The sequence below is a fragment of the Eurytemora carolleeae genome, unplaced genomic scaffold, assembly GCF_000591075.1.
Source record: "Eurytemora carolleeae unplaced genomic scaffold, Eaff_2.0 scaffold87, whole genome shotgun sequence".
In the NCBI taxonomy this organism is placed as follows: domain Eukaryota; kingdom Metazoa; phylum Arthropoda; class Copepoda; order Calanoida; family Temoridae; genus Eurytemora; species Eurytemora carolleeae.
The window spans coordinates 203,640-218,891 of NW_019396127.1; the positions used below are offsets into that span (position 1 = coordinate 203,640).

The window sequence follows — 15,252 nt, forward strand, 5'->3', positions numbered from 1 at the left end:
TGGAAAGAGGGGGGGGGGAGTTGCGTTGAAAATATTTTTTACTTTTTTGTTTTAACAAACCTTTCTATTTGTTAAAAATGGTTTTTATTCATGTGATGATCTTCATTTATTTATCATACTTTTAGAGGAAAGTTTGCCTTGTCTATTTATCCACCTATCTATTTATCTATCTATTAAATTCTTTATCTATTTAACTTTCTATATTTATCGAACAATTATTTTTTCTTACATATTAATCTAGCCATATATCAATCTATCTATTTATCAATTTATCTATCGATCTATGTATATCTATTTAACTAAATATCTATATGTCTATCCAACTATCTATATAATTATCTATCTATATTTCCAGGGTGAGGATATTGGTTTGGTTGGAGAAGATCTCATCTTTGGATCTCAGTTGATAACTGAGCAGTCTCAGGGTTGTGGGTTCCCTGGAGATAGAATCCGTATCCCTCAATCCTTCCTGAAGAACCTAAACCTTACTCAGGGTAGGTGGGGGAACCTGGGCAAACTCTTTCTCAAGGAGTGGTCAAAATACAGATACGGAGTCTTTGACGATTCTGGATTTCCGGGTGATGTCTTGTATCCGGCTCACGTGAGCTATCTGGACCGAATCTACCCATCCGGGAGCAGCAATGCGATGCTCCGCGGCTCCTGGTTTTACACAAACAGTTCAGAAAATTGTGATCCGCGTTACAACGAATGTTATTTCTCTCCGGAGCCAGGAAGAAACGATCAGGTGACTTGCTCAATCAGTTTCCTTCCTTTCCTCCCGAGCGTGAAAGATTGGTGTGAACCAGAACAGATTTCCACCCCCATTGGTCCAACAAAACACAATGTTCTGTGTAACGGAAAATCAGTCCATCAAGTGATAAATTCCCACCCCGACTTCAAAACAAGCAGAACAGGAAAGGTGGAGCTGGGCGAAACCAAATACAACATCATCCGTCAACCTCCCCCCCAGTATGTCGTTGTATTAGAAACATCGGCTTCTATGGCCGGGGTTTGGAAGTGGGTTCGGAAAGCGCTGCAGAACTTGATCAAGTTTGAGCTCCCGGACAACTCCAGGGTTGCAATTGTAACCTTCAACAAGGAGGCGAGGGTAGAGCAGAATTTATCCATCCTAACCTCGGAGCAGGTTCGGATACGGGTAGCTGATGCTATCCCTGATAGTCCAAACAAACTGAGTAGGTTTGAGGATAGATGTGTGAGCTGTGGGGTTCAGATCGCCATGGATCAGGTTCTTAGAACAAGGGAGGCCGGGGGACATATTATTATCATCTCCCAGGGGGATGTTAGGACCTTGAGCAGCTCTGACGAGACGATTATCTCCGGGTATGAGAATAAACACAATGTTAGGATAAGCAGTGTTCTCATTCCTATTTCAGGGGTGCCTGTTCCCTTCTATCAGAACATAGCGGAGATATCGGACGGACGGTTTCAAACCATCTCTGAGAATAAGGTTGGTATCTACGCTCTCTCTGATCTGATCCTATCCTTGAGAAGGATTGTGAGCGTGGACGGACAAGTTCCTGAAAACGTTCTTGTAGATAAACTCAGTAAACCTGGAGGAACCGTCCTAACCCAGGGAGAGTTTCTTCTTGATTCGACTCTGGGACGAGAGACGAGATTCGGAGTGTTTGTTGAGGACGACGAAGATCATAAAATCAAATCCATCAAACTGACGGACGATACGGGACGAATCTATGGTCCGTACACAAAGATGTCGTCGGACTATGATATTATCAACTTTAAGACGATTAACTTCAAGGTTGGAGACCAACACCCATTTCAAGAGGTAATATTCTGGTTCTGGGTTTTTGAAAAAAGGTGCTTTTTGGGATAATTTATTTCAAGAAAAATAAAAACAATGTTAACCAACCCTTTAAAAAATTGAACGAAAAGTAATTTTTCGATCGTACCCTATTTTAAATATCACAACTCTTCCCTTTAAAGAATATAATTCGTGATATTAAAATATATCTGACTCATCCTATGGTGTGTATTATGTACTTATCATTTCCGTGTCACAAAGCTGGAGTTCTATCAGAACTTTATCATCAATTAATAAAGATTTTGTTGACAAAGTAACATTGGATGTAAAGGAGTTATATTATAGATAATATTTTTTATGCAGGGTGTCCCAAAAAAAGGATTTGAATAAAAAATGTTCGAAAAAGACTTCCACCTGCAGAATTAAAAAATGTATGCCTGAACCTTTATTTAAAAAAGCTACACGAATTATACAGTGAGAACCAGAAAACTCTGGAATAGGAAGACGACTTTTAGACTCAAGTTATGACTCTAAATAGTCTAAAGAGCATGAGACGCAGCAGTTGTTGCAGTGTAATACAGATATTTTTTACTTAATAATTGATTTTAAAACTTTAGTTACTTAATATTTGATTTGTAACAACATCAAATCACTTAAAGGGAGTGACCGGCAATGTATGCTAGTTGAACTGAGAATGTAGTATTGTGGAGACATTTTTAAAGAATCATTTGAGACCTACGAGACGTTTTTATGGTGCATATTTGTTCAGCAAGAGCGTAAATTCAATCTTTGAAATTTGGAATTTTAATTGAAAAGACGACATTTGAAGAATTTGAAGAAATCTCCGAATAAATTCATAAAGAGTAAGAATTTCGATATAATGATAAAAAAATAATTGATTCTAACATTGATTTATTGAGAAAAATTTAAATAAGAAATATGTTCCTAAACATTTAAATAGAATTCTCAAAACGTAACCACCCAAATGAATGATTTTGAACGTCGGCTTAGCGCTCAAACTCAGTAATTATACTTCACCAAAACGTTTAATAATATGTCTCAAATGAATCCTAAAACATTTCTCCACAATACTGCATTCTCAGTTCAACTACCATACATTGCCGGTCACTCCCTTTAAATATTGCTTTAATATCTTATTCCTATTCTACAGATTTTTGATTTTCATTGTAATCCCTCTTTTTTGGGATATTTAGCTCGTTTAAAGGTGTTATTTTGTATTTATTTATTGGTTCTTTTACTTTGTTTCTATCTATTCTAAGCAGGGAACTTTTGATTTCTGGATATCGGGATTAATGCTTGATCCACTTTTTTTCTTTATCTCGAGATTAAATAATGCTTGTTCTCCTCTTGTTATTAATCTCCAGATTAATTAACGGATCGGGATTAAGGATATCCCATTCAAAAGTTTTCAGCTCTGGGCATTTAAAACTGCTTAATTCTCATATAGTTTATTTGAGCTTGAAATAGTTTAGATGTTAATATAATGCTAATTATGAAGGTTGGAAGAAGATGGTTTTATGAGATATCTTGGTTCCCTGAGAGAAAATCCGTCAACAATGTTATTGTTGTGACGAGCAAACAAAGGTTTCACTTTAGATTATTCTCAGCCCCCCCCCCCCTCCCCTTTTTTATATTTTTTTATGACACCGCCTCTGTTTAATTAACAAAGGAGAGGAGGGAATCTAGCTGGTTTACGCTGTATAGTTATGTATTAATGATGCAGCTTAGAAATTATTTTTCATTTAAACAATTTATCGAAATTCCTTGGCAATGAAGGATGTCCTGGACAATCACTGTTTTCTAAATTTTGTCTGTTTTTAATATAACCAGGGAGTAAGGAAAAGAAAGGAGATAGAACTGATGTGGCCCGCCCTACCATATGATTATTCATGCTTTGCAGACGGGTACTCCATTTGTATAAGAAATATTCAGAATAGGTTATTGTATACGCGGTAATTGTACATCAGACAAATATGTTTTATTCAAATGAAGTACCGTCTGCAAAGCATGTATAATCATATGGTAGGGCGGGCCGCGTCAGTTGTATCTCCCTTCTATTCCTTACTCCTTGAATAAAACTACCATAGTAGAATGTGAAAAATAAATCCTCTTTTGCTTCATATCAATTATTTTAGATGTTCTTTTTATATTGCTGCAATTTTACACTTAATCAACCATCTCTTAATCTAATGAACATTTTTTATGATTGCATTGTATCCATTTTGTAATTAGCTTATCTTTTTATTTATCCATCAAAGTTTAAATCTTTTCAACAATTTTTTAAAGTTCTGTTTCTTTAAAGGAATAGTTGAGAAATATTCATATACAATCCATATTTGAATATTGAAAAATTATGGCCATATCTTTTTCAACCTTATTGATATATAATAGATATCCCAATATTTTCATGGATTTTTTTCAAACCTCGATATAAACGTAGATTTCTTGTTGATCTAGGAACCCTGACACCAGTTCACATCTTGAGACTAAAATATGGATTTCTCCAACATTTCCCTACAATATCTTCTGCAGGGTAGGTTTTTCAGTGTTTTTTTTTATCTTTTATTTTATTTTATTTATTCATCGATCCGCATATTCATCCCTTAGTTTTTCCATTAGTTTCATATTAATGTATTCATTTTATATTCATTTAGATATTATTTTTTCTCTTTTTTAATTCTTTATTCTTTTAATGTATAGTAGGGTTTTTCTTGTTTTTATATCTTTTAGATTTGAATATATCAATGAATGAATATAGAGATGAATGAATAAAGGGATAAATGAATATAGGAAGGAATGAATATAGGGGTTAATGAATATATCAATGAATGAATATAGAGATGAATGAATATAGGGATGAATGAATATAGGGAGGAATGAATATAGGGATTAATGACTTAACTTGAAATAAATTTAAGATTGCATCATTTCGTTCTTTCAATAATTTCATATTAACATATATTTTTTATACTCAATGCATTCTTAAAATCGTTCATCTATTTATTCATTCATATTCATTTATTCATTTTCACGTTGATTTATTCATTTTCATGTTGATTTATTCATTTTCATGTTGATTTATTCATTTTCATGTTGATTTATTCATTTTCATGTTGATTTATTCATTTTCATGTTCATTTATTCATTTTCATGTTCATTTATTCATTTTCATGTTCATTTATTCATTTTCATGTTCATTTATTCATTTTCATGCTCATTTATTCATTTTTATGCTCATTTATTAATTTTCATCCTCATTTATTCATTTTCATGTTCATTTATTCATTTTCATGCTCATTTATTCATTTTCATGTTCTTATCTACCGAAAGAAGTTTATTTTTCATTCCAATCACAAAGCTTTAATTAGTTGAAACTGTTATTTATTAATTTTCATGTTCATTTATTCCTTTAATTTATCGATTTTTTGTTAGTTTATGCATTTCAGTAATTTTATCTGAGCTGAAAACTTTTATAAGTTATTAAATATTGCTTGTTCTCCACATGAATTTAAACTCCAGTTTAATTATTCGACGGGATATCTGGATATTTCATTCTAAAGTTTTCAGCTCAGGATACATATTAGAAATTTAAACATTTTTGTTGATATCAATAACTCTTTAAAAGAAGGAGTTATGATTTAAAACATGTAATATTTCAATGTTCAGGTCCGGATGGGTGATCAGGCTGTTCATGATGTACGTGTTGACTTGAACGCGAGTTATGTGCGCGTAGATGGAGGAGTTGACCTACTCGGCAATATACAACTACTAGATGATGGTGTCGGAGGTAGAAACAGTTTCATAAATATCTCTTAAAATAATAGCTAATTAGAATTTGTAAAGATGTTACTTTTCAAAATCAAATATTATTTTAATTTGCTTGTCTGCTTGTATCCAATAAACGTCAAAACGGCAGAACCGATCAGGTCCAAATTTTGAATGGGACCTCACATCACCCCAGGAAAGGTTTATGGATGCTCAGAATTAAAATATTTATTTTCTTAAAATTTTGAAAATCCACGAAAAATAAATTGTAAATCCGCAAAAAACAATTATTATTGTTTTATCGAATAGAAAATACTGAAAAATTTATTAACAGTTGTAATAGATAATGGGCGCGAAGCGCCTTGACAGCATTGCATTTTTAGAAGCAAAATATAATTTTGTTTATTACCATGACGTTTTTAATTGATTTAAAACAATATGCCGGGGATTAGAGAAAGCTTTTTTAAACATCCATTAATGCTATACTATATTAGATATATTTTTGTTTTATCTATCTATCTATCTATTCATCTATCTGTAAAATTATCTAACTATCTATGTTTAGACCCTGATCTGCAAGCTGGGGACGGAATCTACTCCAGGTCTATCTCCTGGTCTCCAGGTCCTGGTTCAATCCTTTTTTCTCTAACCATCTCCGATAACAAAGGTCAGGCCTACATCGTTACTCCGGGTCCATCTATTATCAGCCAGCCGGAGAATCTTCAGCTCCCTGTCTGTTGTGGATCCAGGATTGATATCCCGGAGTCAAGAAGGAAATATCTAGGATTGTTTCAACGGAATTATTCTCTCAGCGTAGGGTCTATAGCAGGCGGAGAGATTGATATAATCCCTCCAGGAAAGATTGGAGACTTGAACGGTGTTTTGAAGGACGGATTTTTCTACATGAACTGGACTGCTACTGGGGGAGATCTTCAGGACGGACAGACGGACGTATACAGGATATACTTCTCCAACAACATCTCAGAACTGATACTAGGTCAGGGAACGGATTTTGTAGAATTCACACAGTACGATATGGTTGGAAGCCTAGCTAACTACAGCATGAGTGTGCAGGACAGATCAGGGTCGCTCTATGTGGGAATGAGAGCAGGAGATCTGTCAGGAAACTATGGGAAACTATCCAACCTTCTCCTGGTTGAGTTAGGAGAGGAGGGGGGTGTAACGCTTCCCACCCCCGGAGAATCCAATGGTTCCAGTGACTGGTCACTTATCGGCATCATTCTTGGAGTTATTATAATCCTTGTGCTTTGTCTTATTGTCCTCGTGGTCTCTGTCATCTGTGGGAAAAGATCCCGAAGACTAAAAACAAAAACCAAATCTAGCGGAGTTAATGTTCATATTCCCAGTCCTACTAGATCTGATGCTACGGATGTGAGCTATGACTCTGACCACCAATTAGTTCCGACCATGTCCAAACCTCCCTCAAGTACCAGCTTCGCTAACAATCTGACACCGACATACTGGAGCGCTTCGCAACTACTCTCCGAGCACGAGCAAAGAACCGGTTCCTTGGCTCGTAAGCCAATCAAGGAGCAATACATTAACACAAACAACAATGGTGTCTACAACGGGTATACAATAACACCACTGAGTAACAAAACCTCTATTTATGGATCACCTAGTGAATACGGAGCTTCGGAGTACAGTCGTGGAAACACCTACGGTCAGCATGGTACATACGGTACATACATGGAACCAACTAATGATGTTGACTACGGTACAGTTGTTGTTCCACAAAACCTGGACGAGTTCTCACACCTAGACTACGGGGTGGTGACGCAGTCCGAGGGAGACTACGGCAGCGACCTGGTGGATGAGGTGATTGACCCCGTGAATAGATCTACAGGTTTCAACGTCAGTGATGTATCCTCCTCCACCCTACCCATGTTCAATCAGTCCCTCAGGGGATCTCTCATCTCGCTTAGCTCCGCCAAAAAGAAGAACATCACTCAAGTCTAGGATTTGTTAATCCAGAGCTCGGAAATTTTAAACTGCCGCTAATTTAACCCTCTAGCTGAATCCTATAGAACTAATTCAACCCTCTGGCTGAATCCTATAGAACTTAATTTATCACTCGGACTCTTAAAGCCAGGATGAAATTATTCAAATGACAAGTGATACAAATGATAAACTGAAATTATGGTTTAAGTAATAATGCTAGTCACGGCCAGTTACAGGGTAAAACAATAAAAGATCATGAATTATACAGATTGTTTAAAATTGTCAAAAGATTCTGTACAATGATTCATTGATGCATTGTACATTGTACCTAAGTCGATGTAAAGAAGATAATATTGCAAAGAGCTTAACGCATTTTCATTCGTTACAGGGTGAACAATAAAAACTACTATTTTTCACCCTGTTCATTATATTCTCTACGTGCAGGTAAACCCTTGTAAAATGTAAAATATCTAATTATGAATATGTGATGTTTTATAAGATTATAGTTAGTTAATAATTAATAAAAAAACTGTGATAATTAAATAGATAAAATTATTTTAATTTTGAATATTAAAATAAACTTTTGAAAATTGTATTTGATGAATGTAAATTGTATCCGTAGAAAAAGACGTTTTTAAACCGATATTTATAAGCTCAGAATGTTTTAATATAAATTCACTTGAAAGGATTTTAAGTTAAAAGGAAAATGAATTTTTAAAAACCTTGATATTTTAACCAGTTTTTTTCCATTTTCTTTTTTTTGGGGGGGGGGGTGAGCTCTCGGAATTGTTTATATCATAGTTTATACTAGTGTATTATATTGAAGGAAATTTGCTGATGCCTATATATTTGCAATCTGATATGAATAAACCTTTCTTTAAGATTTCAAACTTAGATGATTTGATCTAACAGAGTTCAAATCTTGACATATCTACGGTCTGCGACATTGGGTTGCAAAGATATACGTATTTGAAAATCAGAGTTTGTGGCAAAAATTCAATTCCTTTAGTTCATAGAAGTTCTAAAATACGCCACAGTCAATGTGTTTACAGCCTCACATCTCCTCTTACCTTTAGTATACAATCCATGGTCAAATAAATGTCACAAGAAAGGGACGCAACCCTGACCCTTTAGTAAAAGTAAATTCAACCCAAAGTCTGACCGCGTCAACCTTGTTGCATCCGGCTAGTCCTATTGAGTGTCTGCGTTATTTACCCAATGTCCGGGCGATACAGTACAAACTGGGACCGGCCGGAAAGGTTGACCCGGCTCGGAAATTCAAATGTACAACGGCTGCCCGTGAAGGGATTATTCATTTGGCCTACTGTCCCGGTTTGTTTTACACATTCGGTTATTTTGCTGTACAGTGTACTGTACAGCTTGCTCTAGTCAGCCCGGTACTTGAAATGAACCGGAATTTTCAGTGTGGTTTCTGCAATGCAGAAAAATGTATAACATTTTACATGAAAAATTGATTTTAGTTTCCCCGAGAATAGGCGGGGGGAGGGGGTTAGCATTTGACTCCCCGAACTATCCAACTATCTATTTGTATATACTTCTCTAATTGTCCCAAATATCCAACTATCTAGTTGTATATGATTCTCTTATTGTCCCAACTATCTATCTATCCAACTATCCAACTTTAAAACTATCTAACTTTCTAACTGTCTAATTATCTAACTATCCAACTATCCAACTATCTAACTATCTAATTATCCGACTATCCAACTATCCAACTATCCAACTATCCAACTATCCAACTATCCAACTTTCCTACTATCCAACTATCCAACTATCCAACTATCAAACTATCCAACTATCCAACTATCCAACTATCCTACTATCCAACTATCCAACTATCCTACTATCCAACTATCCAACTATCCAACTATCCAACTATCCTACTATCCAACTATCCTACTATCCTACTATCCAACTATCTAACTATCCTACTATCTAACTATCCAACTATCCGACTATCCAACTATCCAACTATCCAACTATCAAAATCTAACTATCTAACTATCCAACTATCCAACTATCCAACTAGCCAACTATCCAACTAGCCAACTAGCCAACTAGCCAACTATCCAACTATCCAACTATCCAACTATCCAACTATCCAACTATCCAACTATCCAACTATCCGACTATCCAGCTATCCAACTATCCAACTATCCTACTATCCAACTATCCTACTATCCAACTATCCAACTATCCAGCTATCCAGCTATCTAACTAGACAAATAAATAAATGTACCGGTTACTACATTGTTATTTAACAAGCTGAACTTCCTGAAATACTGAATACATTATTTAAACCTGAACAACGAACATATTGCTTCATTTAACAATGCTATAAAATAATCATTTTCTTTAAGTATGTCAAGCCAAAATTCGTAAAATTGTAGTATTGTAACAGTAATCACATTTACGCATTTTGAAAAATCGAATTGTAAAATAATTATCGTAAGTATTTAAAAAATTTATTTTTAATTTTTAATCTAAATTGTAGAAATGAAGATTATTTTATTTATTGGTTTCTTATATTAACGGTCAAAATATTTCAATGTCTAATTTTAAATATTTAGTATAGAAGTGTTTTAATGTTCAAATTTTCAAGTGTCAACTTCTTACTTTGATTAATCTCTAATTAAATAGCTATTATTTATAGTATATTAACTGTCTAAAGTAGCTCGAACCGTCTGACTCTATAACTTTTAAGATGCACAACCAGTATGACAATATATATATTTGTCTCAACCATACATTACATATAGAAAATAAAATATTTTTTAAACATATTTATGAAACTTGAGACGGGGAGGCATTGTAAGCCAGGGGCTGCTTTACACATCAGCCCCCCACTGGAGAGTCAGTTCTTGCAATGATGCTGACTTGAAGAGGTGATGCTGGATATCATGCTGCTCATGGGATGGAGGGAGCTGGAGCTACTGGAGAGGATACAGTTCGTAAACGTACAGGAATCCGTCAAGAAGAGGTTGGGTACCTTCTTTCTCGGGGTGGAACACATAAAAATAAATAAGAGTCAAAGGCAGGAGCTAGATCAATCTGACTTCTTAACTATTTAACTATTTATTAATCTGACTTTATAACTATCTAACTATTTATCAATCTGACTTTTTAACTATCTATCTATTTATCAATCTGATTTTATAACTATCTATCTATTTATCAATCTGACTTTATAACTATCTAACTATTTATCAATCTGACTTTATAACTACCTATCTATCTATCAATCTGACTTTAAAACTATCTAACTAGTCAATCTGAATTTTTAACTATCTATATATTTATCAATCTGACTTTATAACTATCTAACTAGTCAGCAATGTGCCTTTATAACTATCTAACTTTTTAGCATTGTGACTTTATAACTATCTAACTATTTGCCAATCTGACTTTATAACTATCTAACTATTTAGCAATGTGCCTTTATAACCATCTAACTATTTATCAATCTGACTATATAACTATCTAACTATTCAGCAATGTGCCTTTATAACTATCTAACTTTTTAGCAATGTGCCTTTATAACTATCTAAAAATTTGTCAATCTGACTTTATAATTATCTAACTATTTAGCAATGTGCCTTTATAACTATCTAACTAGTTATCAATCTGGCTATATAACTATCCAACTATTCGGCAATGTGCCTTTATAAATATCTAACTTTTTAGCAATGTGCCTTTATAACTATCTAACAATTTGTCAATCTGACTTTATAACTATCTAACTATTTAGCAATGTGCCTTTATAACTATCTAACTTTTTAGCAATGTGCCTTTGTAACTATCTACTAGTTATCAATCTGGCTTTATAACTATCTAATTATTCTGCAATGTGGCCTTTATAACTATCTAACTATTTATCAATTTGACTTTATAACTATCTAATTATTTAGCAATGTGCCTGTATAACTTTCAATCATTAACTATCCGAGTGTATAGCTATCTAACTGCATAACTTTAGAATTTTATAATTATCAAACTATTTAGCAATCTAACTGTATAACTGTAGTAAACGCCTACTTCATAACAGTTTCTCGATTCAGTATCTATCCAGGTATAACTCAGATTCTCTTGACTATCAATGTCAACCCACCGCTGCAATTCCGTATACTATCAACACCACTACCACTGGGGGCAATCTCGTTTGCTATGCGATCTATTGATCAATGTCTCAAACAGGACACGATCAACACGGCTACAATCTCGTGAACTATCGACGCGACTACTACTGGGCACGATCTCGTTTGCTATGTCAACTGAAGAATAGCGACCTATTGATCAATGTCTCAAACAAGACACAATCTCAACTTGTATGTTTCAACAAAAACCAAATTACTCTCAACAAGCGGAACAAGCGGAATTTCTATATCAACTCAATTTATATTTCTTTAGGTAAGATATGAATTGGGTACTTGACAGCGTAGTTACAAGTTCTGTGCTATTATATATATAACGTAGTTAAGCAATCACAATATGGGTATGACGGAGTTATATATATCTATGTACATTGTACATTGAATGGGTTAATCGCAATACATGATTTACGTCTTTACTAATGGGCACATTTATCTATATGGACAATGTACAACCTAATTTGTTATGAGGCTCTATATTTGCTACATCACTATCTAACTGTATAACTATCTGATTGTATAACTAACTATCTAACCATTTAGCTATTTAACCAAGTAACTGTCAAACAAACTTATTTTTCCTAACTTTTCATTGGTTCACAGTTATTTAGAAGTTTTGTTCTACTTTTTAGTTCACCTTCCCTTTCTGGTTCTTTTTCACCACATTTTTGTTCTTATTTTTAATATTGAAAAGCGTGACGTCGAATACCATTTAATGAAGAGTTTTAAGACTAAAACGTTAAAGTGTATTTCGAAATGGCCCGGGCATACTTTGCTCTTATTAGTTTCACGTGGAATATCAGTTTTCTGAACTACTTGTTTATCATTATATTTATCTATTCATCTGTTCATGTGTCTATCTATCTATCTATCTATCTATATATCTATCTATCTATCTATCTATCTATCTATCTATCTGTATCTATCTATCTATCTATGCTATAGTCCTGTAATAACGGTTAGATTACATATATTGATAAGCCGACATTAAACTTACATTAGAATACAGAATCATGCGCAAACCGTCCTCGAGCAGACAACAAATAAATCTTTTTAAATCATGACACTTATTCATATATATATAGTTGTAATCTCTATTTGTCTGTTTGTTTGTTTGTCCGATCATAACTCATGAACCCCTTAACAAATTTTGATTGGGGAACAACGGGAATTTTCTTAGCTTAGTTGTGATTGTCTAAGTTCAGTGGATCAACTTTAAAAGCAAAAATTTAGTTCCCCGATAAAATCGACCCAATGCTGGGAAACGGCGGGAGTAACTATGAGTAACCTGGAAAACGCTGAGTTCCCAAGCTAGTAGATAATTAAATAAAATTAATGCGACATTACAGGTACAACTAGCTGTGTGTCCTTGTAACTCTTCTTGTTTTAATGTTACCCACAAGTATAGAAATAGAAAATTGATTAAAAGTATGTTGCGCGCATGTTAAGAAATTCAAAACATTTATCTGGTTGCATGTTAAGAAATTTAAAACGTTTATCCGGTTGCATGTTAAGAAATTCAAAACAATTATCCGGTTGCATGATAAGAAATTCAAAACAATTATCCAGTTGCATGTTAAGATATTCAAAACAATTATCCAGTTGCATGTTAAGAAATTCAAAACAATTATCCGGTTGCATGTAAAGAAATTCAAACCAATTATCCGGTTGTATGTTAAGAAATTCAAAACAATCAATCAATCATGTGATTAATCAATCATCTAATCAATCAGCCATGTAATACTCGATCAATTAATCAATCAGTCAAGTAATCAATCAAACAATCAATCAATCATTTAATCAATCAATCAATCAAGTTGAAGGTATGTTGACAGGCACTCTTTAGTGTTTAATGTTTCATGCAATCTCTTATTGTTCTCCAACTGTAGCAATCAGTCCGTCAGGCACTAGGCAGGCTTTACTGCCTTATTGTTTACAACTGCCTTAAACTGGAAGGTGTGTTTTGCAATCAAGGGTAGGTGTGGAAGGGATGGGGGTGTCGTAAATTCATAATTATTGACTATATATGTATTGTATTTACTGTTTATCGTGGGTGTTTCATGTCAAAATGAAGTATCTCATAAATAGATTTATTTGATAATTCATTCATTCGCCATTTATCCCCTTCCTTACAGAGGTAGGTTTGTAGATACGCCATTCCTTGATCAAAACCTTTTACTTTTTATCTAATTAATGTATTTACGGGGTTAAAGAGACTGTAAGCGTAATTTGAAATGATTCTCCCTGCAAAGATGACAATACCAGATACTTTCGTTTCTGACTCCATTGCTTCTAATATAAGCAAGGAATGTTCAGTGCACAAGTCACTTTTGCAGTGAAACCGCAAATAAAAATAAAAAGTTATATAAATAAAAAACATGAATATCTAATACCAGTAAGAAGATTGGGATTAATGGAACTTTCAACTGTAAGACCAGAAATGTAGTTTACTGTATTACATGTGAGCAGTGTAAACTACAATATATAGGACAGACAACCTTAGATGAATGAGTGTGAGAACATATTGGTTACACTAGAAATCTCCATACAAACCAGCCTACAGGAGAACATTTTAACCTTCCTGGACATCTAAAAGTTAGAGTTCTAGAGCAGGTTTGGGACATTGGGAGAAGTTTACTTGAAGTATACGAGAATCTAAATACATTAGAGATTTTTATGACTGAACTCAGTGGAATGAACAGAAAAAAATAGTTTTGATTTAATTGTAAACTTTAATTCAGTATTTTATCTTTTTTTAAAAGAGTATAGTTTATGTCAAATTCTTCAAAAGGTTTAAATTATTTGTTTATACCCTATGAACGGCAGACCCAATCAGGTCAAATTTTTGTAGAACCTCACCTGACCCCGGGCCAAAAAAAAGGTTTATATCTGAACGAAATTTCGAAAAAATCTCAACATTTTTCAAATTTATTTAGGCCACCGATGAAAACAGTCCTGTTCGACAAAAAATGGTGCCATCATACTTTTTTTGGACCTTACTTGACCCTGCAGAGTGGAAAAAATTGACTCCAAAAATTTTTGATTTTCGTAAAATTTTGTAAATCCAAGAAAAAAATGTAAATCCGCGAAATTTTTTTCAGCGTTTTATCGAAAAGAAAATGCTGATTTTAATTAAAATTTGAAGTGGTCTGATAGCCTAGTAAGTCTTTATTTCTATATATATCTAGCCTTTATCTGTTGGGTATAATAATCCAAAATTGGCAAAAAACAGTTTAGATTTAACAACCTTCTTTTTTATTCCGTCACTTTAGTTAATGTCTCTATTTAGTTTCAACTTCCTCTACACTTTATATCTTCTTCAAGCCTCAAGCAAAGTTGGTTAAAGAGGCAGGGAGGCAGGGAGGCAGGGAGGGAAGGTAGTTATAAAAGGAGAATTAAAATGATCATAAAATGATTTATTTCAATATTTCATGGTCTCAATTTTATGCTTCAAATTTTTATGCTTTTCTTATCGAGCAGTGTCTAGTATGCAGTGTTCATTGTTCACATGCAGTGTTCATTGTTCACATGCAGTGTTCAATGTGCACATGCAGT

General features: G+C 34.0%; 1 protein-coding gene and 1 long non-coding RNA gene across 2 annotated transcripts in view; both read left to right on the forward strand.

The window, feature by feature from the left end:
* The window catches only part of LOC111695754 (calcium-activated chloride channel regulator 2), a 10,067-nt gene extending 1,980 nt beyond the window's left edge, over window positions 1–8,087 (forward strand). The window contains exons 2-6 of the mRNA XM_023465181.1: window positions 356–1,804; window positions 3,300–3,385; window positions 4,259–4,334; window positions 5,468–5,588; window positions 6,132–8,087. Of these exons, the coding sequence (XP_023320949.1) occupies window positions 356–1,804; window positions 3,300–3,385; window positions 4,259–4,334; window positions 5,468–5,588; window positions 6,132–7,546 (3,147 nt within the window). The 3' untranslated portion in view covers window positions 7,547–8,087. The remainder of the gene's footprint in view (window positions 1–355; window positions 1,805–3,299; window positions 3,386–4,258; window positions 4,335–5,467; window positions 5,589–6,131) is intronic.
* A 2,253-nt stretch (window positions 8,088–10,340) lies between these two features.
* On the forward strand, window positions 10,341–14,962 carry LOC111695762 (uncharacterized). Its single transcript, XR_002763934.1, has 3 exons — window positions 10,341–10,529; window positions 11,619–11,956; window positions 14,634–14,962. It is a non-coding gene; the product is annotated as an uncharacterized LOC111695762 (long non-coding RNA).
* Window positions 14,963–15,252: the final 290 nt, after the last annotated feature.